The 16,219-nt window shown below is 53.4% G+C and overlaps 4 protein-coding genes across 4 annotated transcripts; 1 reads left to right on the top strand and 3 right to left on the bottom strand.

Moving 5' to 3' along the window:
- Positions 1–380: 380 nt before the first annotated feature.
- Positions 381–2,065, bottom strand: LOC108026259 (uncharacterized). Its single transcript, XM_017097116.3, has one exon. The coding sequence runs from the start codon at positions 1,917–1,919 to the stop codon at positions 381–383; it is 1,539 nt and encodes a 512-aa protein (XP_016952605.1). The 5' UTR covers positions 1,920–2,065.
- Positions 2,066–2,306: 241 nt separating this feature from the next.
- LOC108026250 (anaphase-promoting complex subunit 1) lies at positions 2,307–9,132 on the top strand. Its single transcript, XM_017097105.2, has 8 exons — positions 2,307–3,458; positions 3,520–3,643; positions 3,702–3,863; positions 3,916–5,119; positions 5,176–7,220; positions 7,283–7,717; positions 7,780–8,362; positions 8,420–9,132. Exons 1-8 carry the CDS (start codon positions 2,381–2,383, stop codon positions 8,894–8,896), a joined length of 6,108 nt encoding a protein of 2,035 aa, XP_016952594.1. The 5' UTR covers positions 2,307–2,380; the 3' UTR covers positions 8,897–9,132.
- Positions 9,133–9,231: 99 nt separating this feature from the next.
- Positions 9,232–11,532, bottom strand: LOC108026266 (ileal sodium/bile acid cotransporter). Its single transcript, XM_017097129.3, has 2 exons — positions 10,400–11,532; positions 9,232–9,767 (listed from the first exon to the last, which is right to left on the bottom strand). Exons 1-2 carry the CDS (start codon positions 11,417–11,419, stop codon positions 9,459–9,461), a joined length of 1,329 nt encoding a protein of 442 aa, XP_016952618.1. The 5' UTR covers positions 11,420–11,532; the 3' UTR covers positions 9,232–9,458.
- Positions 11,533–12,632: 1,100 nt separating this feature from the next.
- On the bottom strand, positions 12,633–15,483 carry LOC108026654 (adenosylhomocysteinase). Its single transcript, XM_017097695.3, has 3 exons — positions 15,321–15,483; positions 14,884–15,074; positions 12,633–13,851 (listed from the first exon to the last, which is right to left on the bottom strand). Exons 1-3 carry the CDS (start codon positions 15,343–15,345, stop codon positions 12,769–12,771), a joined length of 1,299 nt encoding a protein of 432 aa, XP_016953184.1. The 5' UTR covers positions 15,346–15,483; the 3' UTR covers positions 12,633–12,768.
- Positions 15,484–16,219: the final 736 nt, after the last annotated feature.

Below are 16,219 nucleotides of genomic sequence, written 5' to 3'. Positions count from 1 at the left end.
TATGTTTGAGGAAACGTAACATAGTTATTGAAGTTATTATGCCCTTGTACGGGGTGTTACGGTTTTGCAAAAAATTAGCTCCATAAAGAAGCTCCATATAAAGGGGAGAGTTCTGTAGGTTGGAATTTTTTGGGGAAAGTTTAAAAAATATATATATAAAAAATAACATAGTGTTTTTTGTTTTTGTTTTTTTCTAGGCATTCTAAAATCTTATGTTCTAATACTGTTAGCTATTTTTAGTTCTCTTGACCTAGATAGAAACCAAATTCTTTAAAGATCCTCAACTCGGCAGCTAAATCAGTATCTCAGATACATATTTTGACAGCGCTGGAAGGTGACTCACCTGGTTGGATTTATTGGACCAGGTCTCGCGTGCACTACTAGGCGTCGCAGGAAAGCCGCTTGGTATCGCCACTGGTGGTCAGGACAAAGACGTAGTGGGTGCGCTGCTCGGCGAGCAGATGCCACAGGGACGCGGGCAGCTGGAAGCGGAGCACGGACTCGGACGCCTGCTCGAACTCCTCGTAGTGGGCCACCAGACTGTTCTGGTTGCAGCGCAGCTCGACCAGCCGGATGGGCCTGCTGGACAGGATCTCCTTGGTGGCCTGATTCAGCTGGATGTCGACGGGCTCAAAGCCTTCGGCGGCGGTCTTCTCCAGTTCCAGGTTGAGCCAGCGATGGTGGGCCAGTATGACGGCGCAGTTGCGGGCAAAGTAGAAGCTATCGTGGCGCCTCTGGTTGTGATAGTTGTCCAGCAGTTGGCTGCTGTTCTGCAGTTTCAGTTTGGTGAAGCGGGCTCTATTACCGGCGGAGGTGGATGAGGATCCCGACCCTCCCTCAGCTCCTGCTGCTGCTGCTGCTGCCGCTCTCCTGGACTCCACAATCCTCTGGGGCAAGTGCTCCGTGGGCTGGTCCACGGTCAAGACGCGATTGAGATAGTCGAAGCCCTGGCCCATCACCCCCTCGGTGGTGTGGCCCAGGTCGAAGCAGTGGCCCAGCTCGTGGCAGACGGCGCCCAGGGTGCTGGCGTAGACGCCGCCGTACGTCCGCCGGTAGTTGCTCTCGTCCGGCAGCCGGGTGATGTCCACCCGCTCAGAGCTCCGCACACAGTCGCCGATCTCCGCGAAGCTCCGGGGCCAGGCGTAGAAGTGGGCGCTCCCGAAGAGGGCCAGTCCACCGCCGCCGAGGGCAGCGTGTCCCTTCAGATGACGTCGGATGCTGGCGTACGAGGAGTCACCACTGGCCGCCACCCCGTCGCCGTCGTAGCGCGTGCAACCCACAAAGGCGACGAACTTGAGGAGCAGCTGGTGGCCCCACTGCGGGCAGGCGATGATCTCGCCGGCGAAGTGCTGCCACAGCTCGTCCTCGCTGCTGGACAGCGCCTGCTCACGGGTCAGCTGGCTGCGGAAGGTGCAGCACTGGCCGTTCAGGGTGAACGTGCGATTGGGGAAGCCGGCCGCCCGGAGTTTGTGGGCGTAGATGCTCTGCACCAAGCGCAGATTGAGATCGATGAGCGAGTGCAGCTCGCGTTGCTGCTCCAGCGGCTTCTCCTCGTCCCGGCAGAGCAGGTAGAGCGGCTGCACCCGATAGGAGCTCCGTCGCGGTCGGTACCGGAAGCTGATCGACCGGGCTGCGGTGCAGGATCGCAGTTCCAGCAGGCAGGAGCTCTCCTCGAGCGGATCTTCGCGTTCCAAGTCGAAGAGCAGCTTGAACTCGCCGCCGGCCGACAGCTGGGTCAGCTGCTCGCGGGACAGGCGCTCGGGCAGGTCGAGGATGGCCTTCAGCTGCCGCGCCGAGGAGCACTTGGGCGAAAGGCGTCCCTTGACCAGGAGCAGGCCGTGCTCCACGCACTCCGCCTCCAGCGGCTGCTCAACCTCGATGCTGTGCGCGCGCTTGCAGCCGGCGTGGCCGCTGCTCATTGCCAATCCTCGCCAGAATCTCCGTTTTTCAGGCTTCCCTTTCTTATTGCCAAAATCAAGTCCAATTAAATCTAAAAAATCCAATTGGAAAACCTCAACAAAGGCGCAGCGCTGCCAGACCCGGCGAATTACCGGTACGCTGTGCAGCGGACCAAGCCTGCCTGCTGCGAATAGCTATCGAAAAGGTATCGCTGGAAATGATTGTTAGTTAAATTTAACCTTAGTTAAATTAAAAATTAACAATAACTGCAGCTTTGTATGCAACTGTTTTAGATGGTAGTAATGAAATCCATTTCTACAAAAACAGTGCTGCCACTGTTCGGCTAGCTATGGCAGCCCTTTAATCGAAGCACACATCGGCGCCTATCGAATAGTTATCGACCGGAGCTCTACGCGGGACGTATAATTTGTAATTAATTTATTTGTGAATCGCAACTCTGGATGCCTTTGGCGATGCGGACATGATTGCCGTCGCAGAACCGCCGCTGGAGTTTGTGCCGCGCGGCCGTCAGTCGTCCGCGGAGCACCCGGGTCCGCATGACCAGCCGCTTGTGCGGCACCAGCTGCCCACCACGGAGCACCTGCTGCTGCAGCGCCTTCAGAACGTGAACATCTCGTCGGCCGGCGAGGATGGCCCAGCCGGTGGCCAGGAGTCGTGGACGATCCGCGAGATGTACGATGACTACGAGGCGGCCGAGGAGCGGGCTGCCCGCCGGCGCCAGCTGATCGAGCGGACCAAACGCTGCGGTCCCAAGGCGGCGGCGGCCACCCAGCTCACTTCGCTGCCCCAGAGCCTGCTGCACCCGCCGCTGGAGCGGCGCGAAGAGCCCATGTGCGACTACATGGTGAACAACGAGGAGGAGCTCTATGTCCACCGCAACACGGTTGTGTGGACGCAGGGCTTCAACGACGACGACGACCACGAGAACGGGGTGTACAAGCGCATGTGCTTCACCACCGATTCGCCGGTGCGCTTCGCCTGCTTCCTCAATCGCAGCTTTGTCCGCGGACGACTGGCCCAGCTGAAGGCGGCCGTCCAGTCGCAGGACGACAAGCTGACCGCCATCTGCGTGATTGACCAGGACGCCCTGCGGGTGTACTGCAACGACGGCGAGGACTTCCTGGCCAACCTCGACTTCCCCGTCTCGCAGGTGTGGCAGACCACGCACGGCCTGCTGCTGGAGAAGGACTCCAGCAACGCCCTAATATCGCACCTGTCCATTCCGATGCCGCGCCTCTTCTCCATGTCGCATCCACTGCACGAGGCCTGTCCCGTCGTCCTCAAGACGGCCACCAGCTCCACGGGCTACATGACGGAGCCGGAGTACAGTGTGGTCTTCGCCACCGAAGACTCGGATTTGGTGCTACTGTACGATTCCAAGTTCTTCAAGCACTTCGTGGCCCGCCTCAGGAAGGTCACGCCGGAGGAGGTCAACTATGTGGGCCAGCAGCAGCAGGAGCTGGGACAGACGCTCCTGGGAGCCCGTTCGCAGATGGGAGCCAATAGCTACAGCTTCAGTTCCACCAAGCAGACGGGAGGTGAGTGGAGTGAATTACCTGGGAGTATCATGAGCAGAGCTTTACCATCCCTCATTGCCAGCCACGCCGAAAACCGCGAATGTCTCGTTCCTGGGCAGAAACAACACCACCACCGGCATGAGCAACCTCTGCAAATTCGGGCTCAGCCAGTCGCAGTCGTTCAGCGGAGTTCTTGGCCAGTCCAAGTAGGTTTGGCTAACAATCATCAACTTTTGTTTCAAATATTTCCCCTCTCACGTTCAGTCGCGCTTCCCTGGGCACTCCATTGAGCCAACTGCAGAGCAGCATCAGCCAGCAGTCCATGTCCATGAAGGACATACGCAAGATGACCAACGTGAAGCCGGCCAAGCCCATTGAGCCGGAAATGTGTCTGGAGCACATCTGGACGGAGAACACATATGGAACGTGAGTAATGCCAGCAAGATATTATCTATATTACAGTTGTTTCTCCCTTCAGGCAACGCGAGTTCTGCGAGATGGCCACCCGGGCCTTTATCCACACGGATCTGGTGGGCCAGACCTTCCTGTGCTACCTGCTGGCCCGCTCCTGCCGCCTCCAGCTGGTCCGCCTCACTGGCTATGGCAGCAGCGAGGTGCAGCTCTCCACCCTCGCCTCCACGCTGGCTGCCAAGGATGCAGTGGGTCTAAACAGGCTGCACATGATCGCCGTCCTCGATCCAAGCGGCAGTTTGATCCTCTACACCGGCACTGTACTCATTTCCAAGGTGCACATTACCCCGCTGCTGGCGCCCACTTCAATACCCACGCCATTGGTGACGCCCATGGCGGCTGCGGCTCCTCCGTCTGCTGCGTGTCAAGTGAAGACACCAGTGGCAGCTGGATCTCTGGGCGGAAATCCCTCTGGGAGCAGCTCCTTTGTGGAGGTACGCAGGAGCAGCCTTCTGCCCACGAAAGCTCCGGCGGATCTGGCCGCCTTCGATGAGGAGCTGCACATGCTGTCGCCCATCGCTCCGCAGGCTGTTTCCTATACCCAGCGGCAGGCGCACAATGTCTGCAAGTCGCTCAGAGATCCGGCGGGGAATAGACTGACTCTGGTGTACGCCACGGGCAGGATGCTGAGAATAGCGCTGCCTCTCCTGAACGACACACGGTTGCTCACCAGATGCGTGGCCACACTGCGACAGGTCTTGAGTCCCGCGCAGTTCCTGCACTTTGTGATCCGCTGGTACAGCGCCAGGAACCCGCCGGGGTCCAGAGACTACTCCATAGAGCAGGAATGGCAGCTCTTCCGCTGCACTCTGCTCGCCCTGATGGGTCTGACTGCTGCTCCGGATGTGGATGCGGGCGAGAGCTACGACAGGTGTGCCACCCCGCCGCTGCACACGCATTTCGGAGGGGCTACTGCCACAGGATCGGGCGACGGATCCAATTGCAGTTCCAACTCCACGCTGGGAGCCCAGGATGAACCCAAGAAGCGTCGAAAGTACAACGATTGCGAGGATTTCACGGACGACGACTGGGAGTTCCTGCTGCTCCAGACGACCCTGGCTCCCTGTGGAGCCGACGGCCACAGCTACAGCGTGAACACCAGTGCGCCTCTCTTCCAAATGATACCCGCCATCTTCTTCAGCCTGCATTTACTGTACGAGGATCTCAAACTGGACGCTGTCTTCTACGCAGCGCTTCCCTATCTGGCAACGGTGAGTGGTTGGGCACTTGTTTGAAAAGGTTTATGGTTGACCCATCCCCCTTTTAGTTCCTTCACCAGCTGGCCATTGACATGCAGCTGGACAGCTATGTGCTGCACTACATCCTGGACTTTCCGGAACTGTCCAATCGCACGGGAAGGCAATCGTTGCTCGGCGCGGAGCACGGAGCCATGATGCTGCACCAGGAGCTCCTGCGGGTTCCGGCTCCCAGTGTGTTTGCCCAACTGGAGCACATTGTCGTGGGCGAGGAGGAGGTGATGCCCTACAGCTTTGTGGAGTGCGTGAACGAGCGGAGTCGCAACCTACTGCAGCTCGTATCCCTGGTGGTGCACGGCCAGGAACGTCTCAAGCACTGGTGGCAGCTCCTCGAGATTCCCGAAGCCGTTCAGTCCAACTATCCGCGGCGGGTTAAGCGGAGCATCACGGCGGATGCACCACGCTGTCACCAGATGCTGGAGTTGCTCCTGGCCATGCGACTGACAAGGCGGGACATCGAACGCTTCCCGGCGGCAGTGCACTTGATTGTTGCGGAGGCTCTGGAGGAGGCTCGTCTCTCGCCGCCCATGGGCTGCAGCATGGCCACCTACGAACTGATCCTACGCCCGGAGCTGGCGGCTCACGCCCAGCTGCCATTCCTGGAGACAAGCACTGGACAGCCGCACTGCGGCAGGGTATACAAAGAAGATTCCCTCTCAGCCAGGTGTCCTCCGAGCGGAGGGGCCGAGTCTGATTCACCGGAGCAGTTGCGCCACGACGACATGGATAATATGGACACGAAGCTGCTGCGCCTGCGTTTTCCCGACGACATGCGGGTGGAGGAAGTGCGTCGCCTGCTCAACAGTTCGGAACCGGTGGTCATTGAAGTCCAGCAGGCGCCCGGCACCAGCGACCATGAGTTCATTGAGGAGCAGGAGAAGCAGCTGTTTGCCCTGTGCGCCAGGACGATGACTTTGCCATTGGGCAGAGGTATGTTCACCTTGCGAACGATGATGCCCAGACCCAGCGACAGCTTGTCCATGCCCAAGTTGTGCCTGGTGGGCAGGGAGCCGCTGAAGGGCACCACCATCGAGATGCAGCAAATCGAGTTCCCCACCAATATGCAAATGTGGCCGTCGTTCCACAACGGCGTGGCCACTGGCCTGAAGATCTCGCCCCAGGCCCAGGACATCGACTCCAATTGGATTGTTTACAACAAGCCCAAGACCCAGGCGAACAATGCCCTGGAGCACGCTGGTTTCCTCATGGCCTTGGGCCTGAATGGCCACCTGAAAACCCTGTCGTTCATGAGTCTCTACAAGTATTTGGTGAAGTGCGATGAGATGACCAATGTGGGTCTGCTGCTCGGCATTTCCGCCGCCCATCGCGGCACAATGGACACCAAAACCACCAAGCTGTTGAGTATTCACCTGGAGGCTCTGCTTCCAGCCACCGCCATGGAGCTGGATATACCGCAGAGTACCCAGGTGGCCGCTCTGTTGGGCCTTGGCCTGCTGTATCAGGGCTCGGCCAAGCGGCACATAGCCGAGGTGCTGCTCCAGGAGATTGGCAGACCGCCGGGCCCCGAGATGGAAAACAGCGTGGAGCGCGAATCGTATGCCATGACAGCGGGCTTGTCCCTCGGCTTGGTCACCCTGGGCCAAGGAGAATCGCCAGCGGGGCTCAGGGATCTCCAGCTGCCGGACACGCTTCACTACTACATGGTGGGTGGAGTGAAGCGACCCATCAGTGGCTCGCAGAAGGAGAAGTACCGCCTAGCTTCGTTCCAAGTTCGCGAAGGCGACAGCGTCAACATAGATGTCACCGCTCCAGGCGCAACTCTGGCCCTGGGACTTATGTTCTTCGACTCCGGGAATGCGGCTATTGCCGAGTGGATGCAGCCTCCCGACTCTCGCTATCTGCTGGACATGGTGCGTCCGGATTTCCTGCTGCTGCGCACCATTGCCAGGGGCCTCATCATGTGGCAGGACATCCGGCCGGACAACGAGTGGTTCCAGGCGCAGTTTCCGCAATCCCTCCGGGTTCACCTGAGACTCCCGTCGCGCGATGATGAAGCACCCGCCGAGGACGGCGATGTGGACTACGAGGCCATCACGTAAGCACCCCAGGAAATAAGCACCCATTGAAATATACCAATTAACTATCCCCCCATTTCAGGCAAGCCTATTGCAATATCATGGCTGGAGCAGCTTTCTGTATTGGTCTGAAGTACGCCGGCTCGGAGGATATGGTGGCCTTCGCCACGCTGCGGGCTGTGATCAAGGAGTTCCTCGGCTTCCCCGGCACCTCGATAGGCGAATGCGCCGGCCGCACCACAGTGGAGAGCTGCCTGATGGTGCTGCTCATCTCTATCTCGCTGGTCTTCGCCGGCTCCGGCAACTGCGAGATCCTGCGCATCATTCGGTACCTCAGATCGCGGGTGGGACCGCAGTATCCGCACATTACCTACGGCTCGCACATGGCCATTCACATGTCGCTGGGTCTGCTCTTCCTCGGCGCAGGTCGCTTTACCATCGCCAAGACGCCGGAATCCATTGCGGCACTGGTCTGCGCCTTCTTCCCCAAGTTTCCCATACACAGCAACGACAATCGGTGAGTGTTGGGCTAGCCAGCGACGTAGCAGTTTAGATTGACACCCTTGAATCCCCTTTTAGATACCATCTGCAAGCCCTGCGACATCTCTATGTGCTCGCCGTGGAGCCGCGCCTGTTCCTTCCCCGGGATATTGACACGAATCAGCTGTGCCTGGCCAACATTTCGGTGCTGGAGGTGGGTACCACCGAGTTTCGACGCCTGCCCATTGCTCCCTGCATCCTGCCCGTGCTGAGCAGCCTGCAACAGGTGGTGGTGGACGACGAGAACTATTGGCCGGTGTGCTTCGAGCGTTCCCGCAACTGGCATCAGTTGGAGAAGGCGCTGGAGATGAGTGCGCCGATCGACATAAAGAAGCGAACCGGCTGCCTCTCCCACTTGGAGGACCCCGACAGGCTGAAGAGCATGCTGGCCCAGACCCTGACGATGGAGCAGAGCATCTGCTGGCAGATCGACATGAACGACCTGCAGCAGTTTGCCAGCGAGCGGATGGTCAAGCAGTTCCTGAGCCGCTGCCTGGCCACCAAGGGCACGGATCTGAGTTATCCGGAGCTGGTGAAGCGCCACCAGATGATGCTCCTGTTCTACAACGCTGTGGTCAAGGATCGCATGCACTTGCTGCCGGTTTACCTAACGCTGTACGATGTGAGTGGCTACATTTTGCTGTTGACTGTTTGAAAACGTAATGTTCTTCTCCCCCAGCACGTGACCAAGTCCATGTTGAACAACATCGATGTGTGGCAGCTGAAGCTGATCGATGCCTACTTGAGCCGCAGCCAGGAGTCGGAGCATCCGCTCATCTCCGTGGAGCTCATCCAGATGATGCAGGAGCTCTTCAAGCAGGAAATGGAGGACTCGACGCGCGAGCTGTGCCTGCCGCTGCGCGAGTTCCTCAGCCGCAAGCGACTGGAGCCCAGCTATGTGACCACCGTCAGTGGGCCGGATCTGCAGCGGGCCTTCTGCGTGATCAATTACTATAACCTGCTGCCGAACATGCTGAATGGCGTGGACCTGAGCACGGGCACGGTGAACTACATGCGCCTGCTGTACGAATTCCGACAGCTGAATCTCGGCGCGCACACCATCTTCGGGCTGCTGAAGATCCTGCAGTCACTGGCCACCGAGGTGGTGACCCTGGACGAGGCAGCCCTCTTGGCCTACACCATGGCCACCCAATGATCCTCGATGGACACACTATTTTTCTAAGACTAGAACACATGTGGAAGTATCTGCTTGGAAGTCGGATATTAATGCGCTTGATATTCATTGTACATTGGAGTTTGTTGCTTCTTCACTCATTATCATAACTTTGCTTAAAAGTTTGTCTTATCCTTTTTAATTTCCCCCTTTAATTCTCCATGAAAAAGTTGTAAACTAAAAAGGGTGTATTATAATAACTTGATAAAAATGTTAAATGAACGTGTTTTTATGATGCTAAGAAGTTGCACATTGCATTTTTGGATTCTTTCCAAATATTGAGCTACAAACCCTGAGAATACATTTGAAAATGGAACTCGATATCGTAAAAATATCACTTTATTGTAAGATGATCAATCCAAAACTTAGGTATACGAAATTCCGGAATGGTCCCCAATTTTTTGTTGTTGCCGCACTGCGTCGCAACCTGGTCTACATGCTAAACGATGTATAAGCTATCAAACAACCAATATGTACAAAAATACTATAACTACGAGAGTAATACAATAGCCTGCAAGATATGTGAAGTGCAGCATCTGGAAGCTTAAACAATCCGCTCCGATTCGGAAGCGGAGGCTTCGTTCGTTTTGGGTGCACAGAATCGTTTGTAGAGATAGATTCCGAGCAGGGGGAAGGGCGTCATCACGGCCACCGCCACCGGCACCACCGTGGTGAGGTCCGATTCCGGCGATTCCAGCGTGGTCGTGAGCAGGAAGATGGCGATGCCCGTGTTCTGGATGCCGGTCTCAATGGCTATAGTCAGGGCGTCGGCGGCGTTCTGATGGAGCAACTTGGCCGCCAGCCAGGCGAAGATGTAGCCCAGTCCTGGCAGCGCTATGCCAGCTAAGACAATCTGGAGGAGAGCGTTAAGTTCAAGAGTTAATATGTTTTATAATTTGAAATACTGCCTTGCATTAGGATGTAAGAAGTGCTTAAATGAAATAAGTAAGACTTTCGTTTTTTTTCCAAGGTTTACTTAACTAAGTAGATCCACTTGACGGATGAGATGTTGGTTATAAAAAGTGTTTTTTAAATCAGGTTTAGCTGGTTTTTTGGTACCTCTATATAAAACGTGGTCAAATTAACCGCACAGACATATTATAATGTATAACCCTTTCGTAAAATAAATGTATAAATACAACCTGCATTGCTTTTATAACTAACAAGATCAATCCCCTAATATTTAACTTGTTATTTATAGCTCAAAAATCCTGTTGATATAATAAAATTAAATTAAATCTATAAAAACCCAAAAAAATGATATATTATATATTATAAACAACTTTAAACGTAGGTTTGTTTTTCATGGAAAATAAATTAGAAAATCATGAATAATAAATAAAAATCCCTATATAAAATCCAAGCACAGATTGTTGGCACTAAAATTAATTATAAAATCATGAATAATGTAAAAAAAAACCCTACATAAGATAGACAAATGTGATAACAAGTGCTGGCGATAACAAAGTTTAGGGCACATCTCACCTGCCAGGAGAACAAGTAGAACAGGTAGTAGTTGGTGATGATGGCGAAGACGATGATGAACAGGATGAGGCAGGTGGAGATGGGCTTGAGCAGGCGCACCAAGACCCTGGCGATCCGCGGCAGTCGCCTCTGGACGAGCAGCCCGACCAGCAGGGGAAGGATCAGGCCGCTGCAGTAGACGGCGATCTTTTGGTAGGGCACCTGCGCGCCCACCCGGTCGAAGACCAGCTGGCCGAGCGTGAACAGCCACATGGGCATGGTGGCAAAGGCGGCCACGTTGCAGACGGTGGTCAGCAGCACCGACAGGTGAATGTTGCCGTCCAGCACGGCGGCCCAGGTGTTCGACGCTCCGCCGCTGGGCGAGATTCCGGTGAAGAAGAGCCCCAGCTGCATGACCGGTGCATTGGGGAAGATGAAGACGCCCAGGGCGTAGCTCAGCAGCGGCATGCCCACCACCTGAGTCACGAAGCAGATGCACGGACCAATGGGCCGCACGATCAGACCCCTCAGCACCTCCAGGTCCAGGGCGGCCCCGAAGTTGATGTACAGCAGCGTCATCAGCAGGATGACGGTGTGCACAAAGACGAGATCCAGCACTCGCGTCGGACGCAGGATCTTCACATTCAGCGTGCTGTCGTTGCTCCAGTTGGTGGGCAGTTCACTGGTGTTCGCCTGGCTGTCATAGAGTCGCACCTGGAACTTGGTCTGGCCCAGGAAATGGGCGCTGACCACAATGGTGCCCGTCCAGTCGCGTGTCTCCGGGCTGAAGGCAGCCAGCGGAATGGTGGCATTCTCGGCGGGAATGCTGGCCAGATCGGTGTCCGCACTCTCCACGCGGAACTGGAAGCGCTCTGGCTGCTGCAGCGTGGACGGTGCCAGGTTCTCCAGGGTGAGCTGCACCCGATCCTCGCGCTCCATGTGCAGCTTCAGCTCCGCGGGCCGAAAGTGGGCCATCCAGCCGTGGCTGGGCGAGCATCCCAGGAGCAGCAGGAGCACCCAGCTGCACCTCAGCGGCGACATGATCTCCGCCTTGCGATTGCGTTTGCTCGGGGCTTGGAGGTGATGTAATTCGCAGCCGGAATGTTTTGGCACGCAACAAGTGCTCCCAGCCGAAGTGGAATGAATGTGAAATCTCGGTACGCCACTCACAGTTTACAGCTGCAATTGCAGGTGGGAGGGAGATGGCGATAGCGCACTCGCTGCGCCGCGCAGAGCTTACAGGCGAGAGAGCGGGACGGGCGATCTGCTGTCTATCAACGGGATCTGTGCGTGAAGGTCGGCCACCGCTGATCTCGAATACCCTACAGCTACAGTGGTGGAGCCGGAGATAACGGTAAGAGCGGCAGAACAGCTGAGTCACTGCAAGGGCAGGGGCGTTGTTTTTCAAGGGGGCTAGAAAAGGGGCTTTGAGAGGACTCAAGGGGAATATTGTTTAATATTTAGTGTATTAGCTACCAGAAATATTTTATAAAATATAGGATTTTAGCCCCCCTTTGCAAGTCAAGGGGAATATTGTTTAATATTTAGTGTATTAGCTACCAGAAATATTTTATAAAATATAGGATTTTAGGCCCCCCCCCCTGTGCAAGTCACTGATACATCCCTTATCACTAGCTGGAGATAAGGTTATGGCCATATGTTCCGCATATAAAAACACCTAATTAAGTTATTATCAGGCTGAATTTGCTTACGCAAATGCGTTCTGCCAGATTTCGTGGGCTTAGCATCACCAGGAAACAAACATTATTTTTGAATTTCATTCCACAGACTTCTGCTCGCCCTTGACCCTATATACTTAAAGAGATCCCAATTTGATGAGTCACTGTTTTTCATGTTGTAAAATCCTAATCTGATTGTTTTTAATATAATCGTATGTTTTTTATAACAAGTGTTTTGAATTACACGCGAGTTTTTTAGATTCATGACTTGGCATTTTATAAGATTAAACTACTCCAGCATTTTCTGTACCTCCTTTTGTTTCAATCTCTGTCGAACTTTGGTTTTTCACAAGTAAGATGTGATATTTTGCCATCCCAGCGTTGCCCTAGCCCTCCCCAATTTGAGAACCAGAACATGATAGAAAAAACTTCGAAGTAGTTAGCACCTCCGCTAGAAAAGTAACCCTCAACTTGGACTCTTGAACCGAGTGCTGCTTTCCTTATGGAGCTACCGATACGTCGAACCATATGCCGCACCTTGCGAGTGTAGAGTAAAGACAACATTGCAGCGGGTGTCGGGGGTTCCTCTCGCTGAGAGTACGTGAGATGGGTCTTTATTGGAGCTTAGGTGAACAGTGAAATGCGCAAACAATAGATAACTAGTGGAGGTCCGTCGTCTCCGGCCGGGGAACCGGTTGCCGGGTCGAGTGCTCAGTACCGGTAGTGGTCGGGCTTGAAGGGACCGGTCTGCGCGACGCCCAGGTAGCTGGCCTGCTTCTCCGTCAGCTTGGTGAGCTTCACGCCCAGCTTCTCCAGGTGCAGACTGGCCACCTCCTCGTCGAGGATCTTGGGCAGCACGTGCACGCCCACGGCGTACTGGTCGGACTTGGTCCACAGCTCGATCTGGGCGAGCACCTGGTTGGTGAAGGAGTTGGACATCACGAAGCTGGGATGGCCGTGGGCACAGCCCAGGTTGACCAGACGGCCCTCGGCCAGCAGGATGATGTGCTTGCCGTTCTGCATGGTGTAGCGGTCCACCTGCGGCTTCACGTTCACCTTCTCCTTGGCATTCGCATTCAGCCAGTCCACGTCGATCTCGATGTCGAAGTGGCCGATGTTGCAGACGATGGCATCGTCGGGCATCTGGAGCAGGTGCTGGCTGGTGATGATGTCCCGGCAGCCGGTGGTGGTCACGAAGATCGAAGCCTCCTTGCTGGCCTCCTCCATGGTGGTCACCTCATAGCCCTCCATCGCCGCCTGCAGGGCGTTGATGGGATCGACCTCGGTGACGATCACGCGACCACCGAATCCCTTCAGCGCCTGGGCGCAGCCCTTGCCCACATCACCGTATCCGGCCACGCAGCACACCTTGCCGGCGATCATCACGTCCGTGGCGCGCTTGATGCCATCGATCAGCGACTCCCGGCAGCCGTACAGGTTGTCGAACTTGCTCTTGGTCACCGAATCGTTGACGTTGATCGCGGGGATGCCCAGGCGACCCTCCTTGAACATCTTGTACAGGTTGTGGACGCCGGTGGTCGTCTCCTCGCTCAGACCCTTGATGTTCTTCAGGTACTGGGGGAACTTCTCGTGCACCAGGTTGGTCAGGTCGCCGCCATCGTCCAGGATCATGTTCAGGGGCTGGCCGTCGGGGAAGACGAGGGTCTGCTCGATGCACCACAGGTACTCCTCGTCCGTCTCGCCCTTCCAGGCGTACACGGGCACGCCGGTGGCGGCGATGGCCGCCGCAGCGTTATCCTGGGTGCTGAAGATGTTGCAGCTGGACCATTGCACCTGGAAAGGGAAATATAAGTCGTTTAGAATGGAGCAAGTAGGGTAGTTTTCAAGGATTTCAAATTAGATGATCTTGTTATATATTACATCTTAAAGTGAGGAGTGCTTAGTATATTATTAACATTGAATTTTCTCGAATATTATTAAGAAACCGAGTGAAAAATGTTATAGGTCATAGCCCATTGTTCGACAATAGTTGCCATGTCTGGGGTTCAGAAACAAAACGTGCTGTGTCAGAGGAAATAACAATCTGGCGGTCTTATCTTGGGCGCCTTGAACTTGCCCCCCTGTTAAACGAAAGTTTTGTTATTCAAATTGGTGCGTAAACAAAAGATAGGGGACCAGCCCGTGGACAATGGAGGTACCTATATCTATCCACCTATATCTAGAATATATACAGAACGTTTATATCCTGTCTTATAATAATCATTGGTTGTATGCCATTTTTTAAAAGGATTTCAACATTTTAGTATTAAATTTTGAGGAGAGAAACACTCTTTGGACAATATATCTGTAGAATATTCGGGTTCAAACAAAATATAACATACATCCTATCTTATATTGGCTCTTGGAGTTGTATGCCTAGTTTTAAAAGGATTTCAATGTTTTCATATTAACTTAACTGAGATCAGTCTTTAGACAATAGAGGTAAATACAGCAACCTTCCTTGCTTAAAGAATACAAAAGAAGAATTAAAATAATGTGTTTTAAATCCTATCTTATATTTAATTTTAAATGGATTTTAACACATTTATCTCGAAAAGGAGTTCATTTCCTTTAAACTACACCAATTTGGGGGTTCCCCCAGTCGGAAATATTCTTTGGGCATACTTTTGGGATTATATCTTGAGGGGTTAATGGTCTGCGATGATCTAGAGGCCCAGAATGGGCGATGGGAAAAAAGAGTGACATTCTGATAAACTAAACGAATTTGGGGATTCACCAAGGGGAAAGATTCTCTGACATACTTTTGGGCTCATATCTTAAATGCTTTTATCTGCGATAATCGCAGGGGGCCGGAGCAAAACCCACCTGAGCGCCCAGTTCGACGAGGGTCTCGATGAGGACGGCCGTCTGGACGGTCATGTGCAGGCAGCCGGTGATGCGGGCGCCCTTGAGGATCTTGGAGGGGCCGTACTTCTTCCGGCAGGCCATCAGGCCGGGCATCTCGTTCTCCGCGATGATGATCGCCTTGCGTCCCCATTCCGCCAGGCTGATATCGGCTGTCGAGTGGGAAATGAGGGAGATAGGGTCAGATAAGCGGGTGCCGTTGATTTATACACCTTTCGGCTGTTACTTTTTAATGCGCCTCGGCCCGGCAACAACGTGCTTTCTCCGTGCCGGGCCGCAGTTTAACCTCAGAAACATGTGCTCTCGGATCCCGGCCAGCAGCACATGTCGCCTGTTGCCGGCCGGAGACTCGCTCCGGAGTGCGCGCACACATGTGTGTATTTATAGCCCGGACTCACCGACTTTGTAGCTGGGCTTCGACATTCTTGCGGGGATTGGCTTCGGACTGGACGCGGAGCAGGAGGATCGCACAACCGAATTGGAGACGCGGGCAGCGGTAAATGAGTCGGGCAGCAACCCAAAACACCAGGTTTCGATTGCGAATAGCGGCGCCGGCGAACCGGCTCAGCGGAACCAGTTCGCGGCGGAACCATTGGGGGTGTTCCTTGAAAATCGTGAATCGCTGAAATATCATCCAAATTTCACACTTCCTTAAAAGCTATTGCTCAAGATCGTTTTATATATCATGAAGCCGAACTATATTCACTACCTTTTTCAATTTACCACGTAGTTTGTGCAAAAAGCCAACTGCATATGAACCAACTGTATAATAAAATAATAATATAATCCTAACAGCATACTTAAAATAAATAATGCTCATTTTGACAATTAATAAAAAATAATTTACCAATAATATATATTTTATGTTTTGTGTGACATTTTTGCAAAATCGATACCTGAAGAAATGGTTTTTGCAATTGTATAAAGTCTTCAAAAGTAAACAAATTTTTCGAAAGATTGTATTTATATTAAAAAAGACAATGGATTACATTTACATTTAGGAAAATAAGATTTGGGCATTCGCTATTGTTAAATTTCGCTCAACTTTAGTTTTTTGCATGAATATTTTAGAAAGGTCAGGAAAACAACCACCCAAAGACTGCTGAACCGCTAAAACTAAATTTGCAATCTGAAAAACCTTAAAATTAAATAGAAAGAGTAGTTTTAGTTTTCTACTTTGTTAGTATTTGGAAAAAAGTGTTTGTATTGCCTCTCTGATAACAGGTGAACAAACTCAACAACTTAAAAGCTTAGGAGTACTCCTAACATTCATGGCATAACATATTTTTGGTATATT

This window comes from Drosophila biarmipes, chromosome X (genome assembly GCF_025231255.1).
Source record: "Drosophila biarmipes strain raj3 chromosome X, RU_DBia_V1.1, whole genome shotgun sequence".
NCBI lineage: Eukaryota > Metazoa > Arthropoda > Insecta > Diptera > Drosophilidae > Drosophila > Drosophila biarmipes.
The sequence above is the reverse complement of the archived record's forward strand: the minus strand, read 5'-3'. Positions and strand labels throughout refer to the sequence as shown.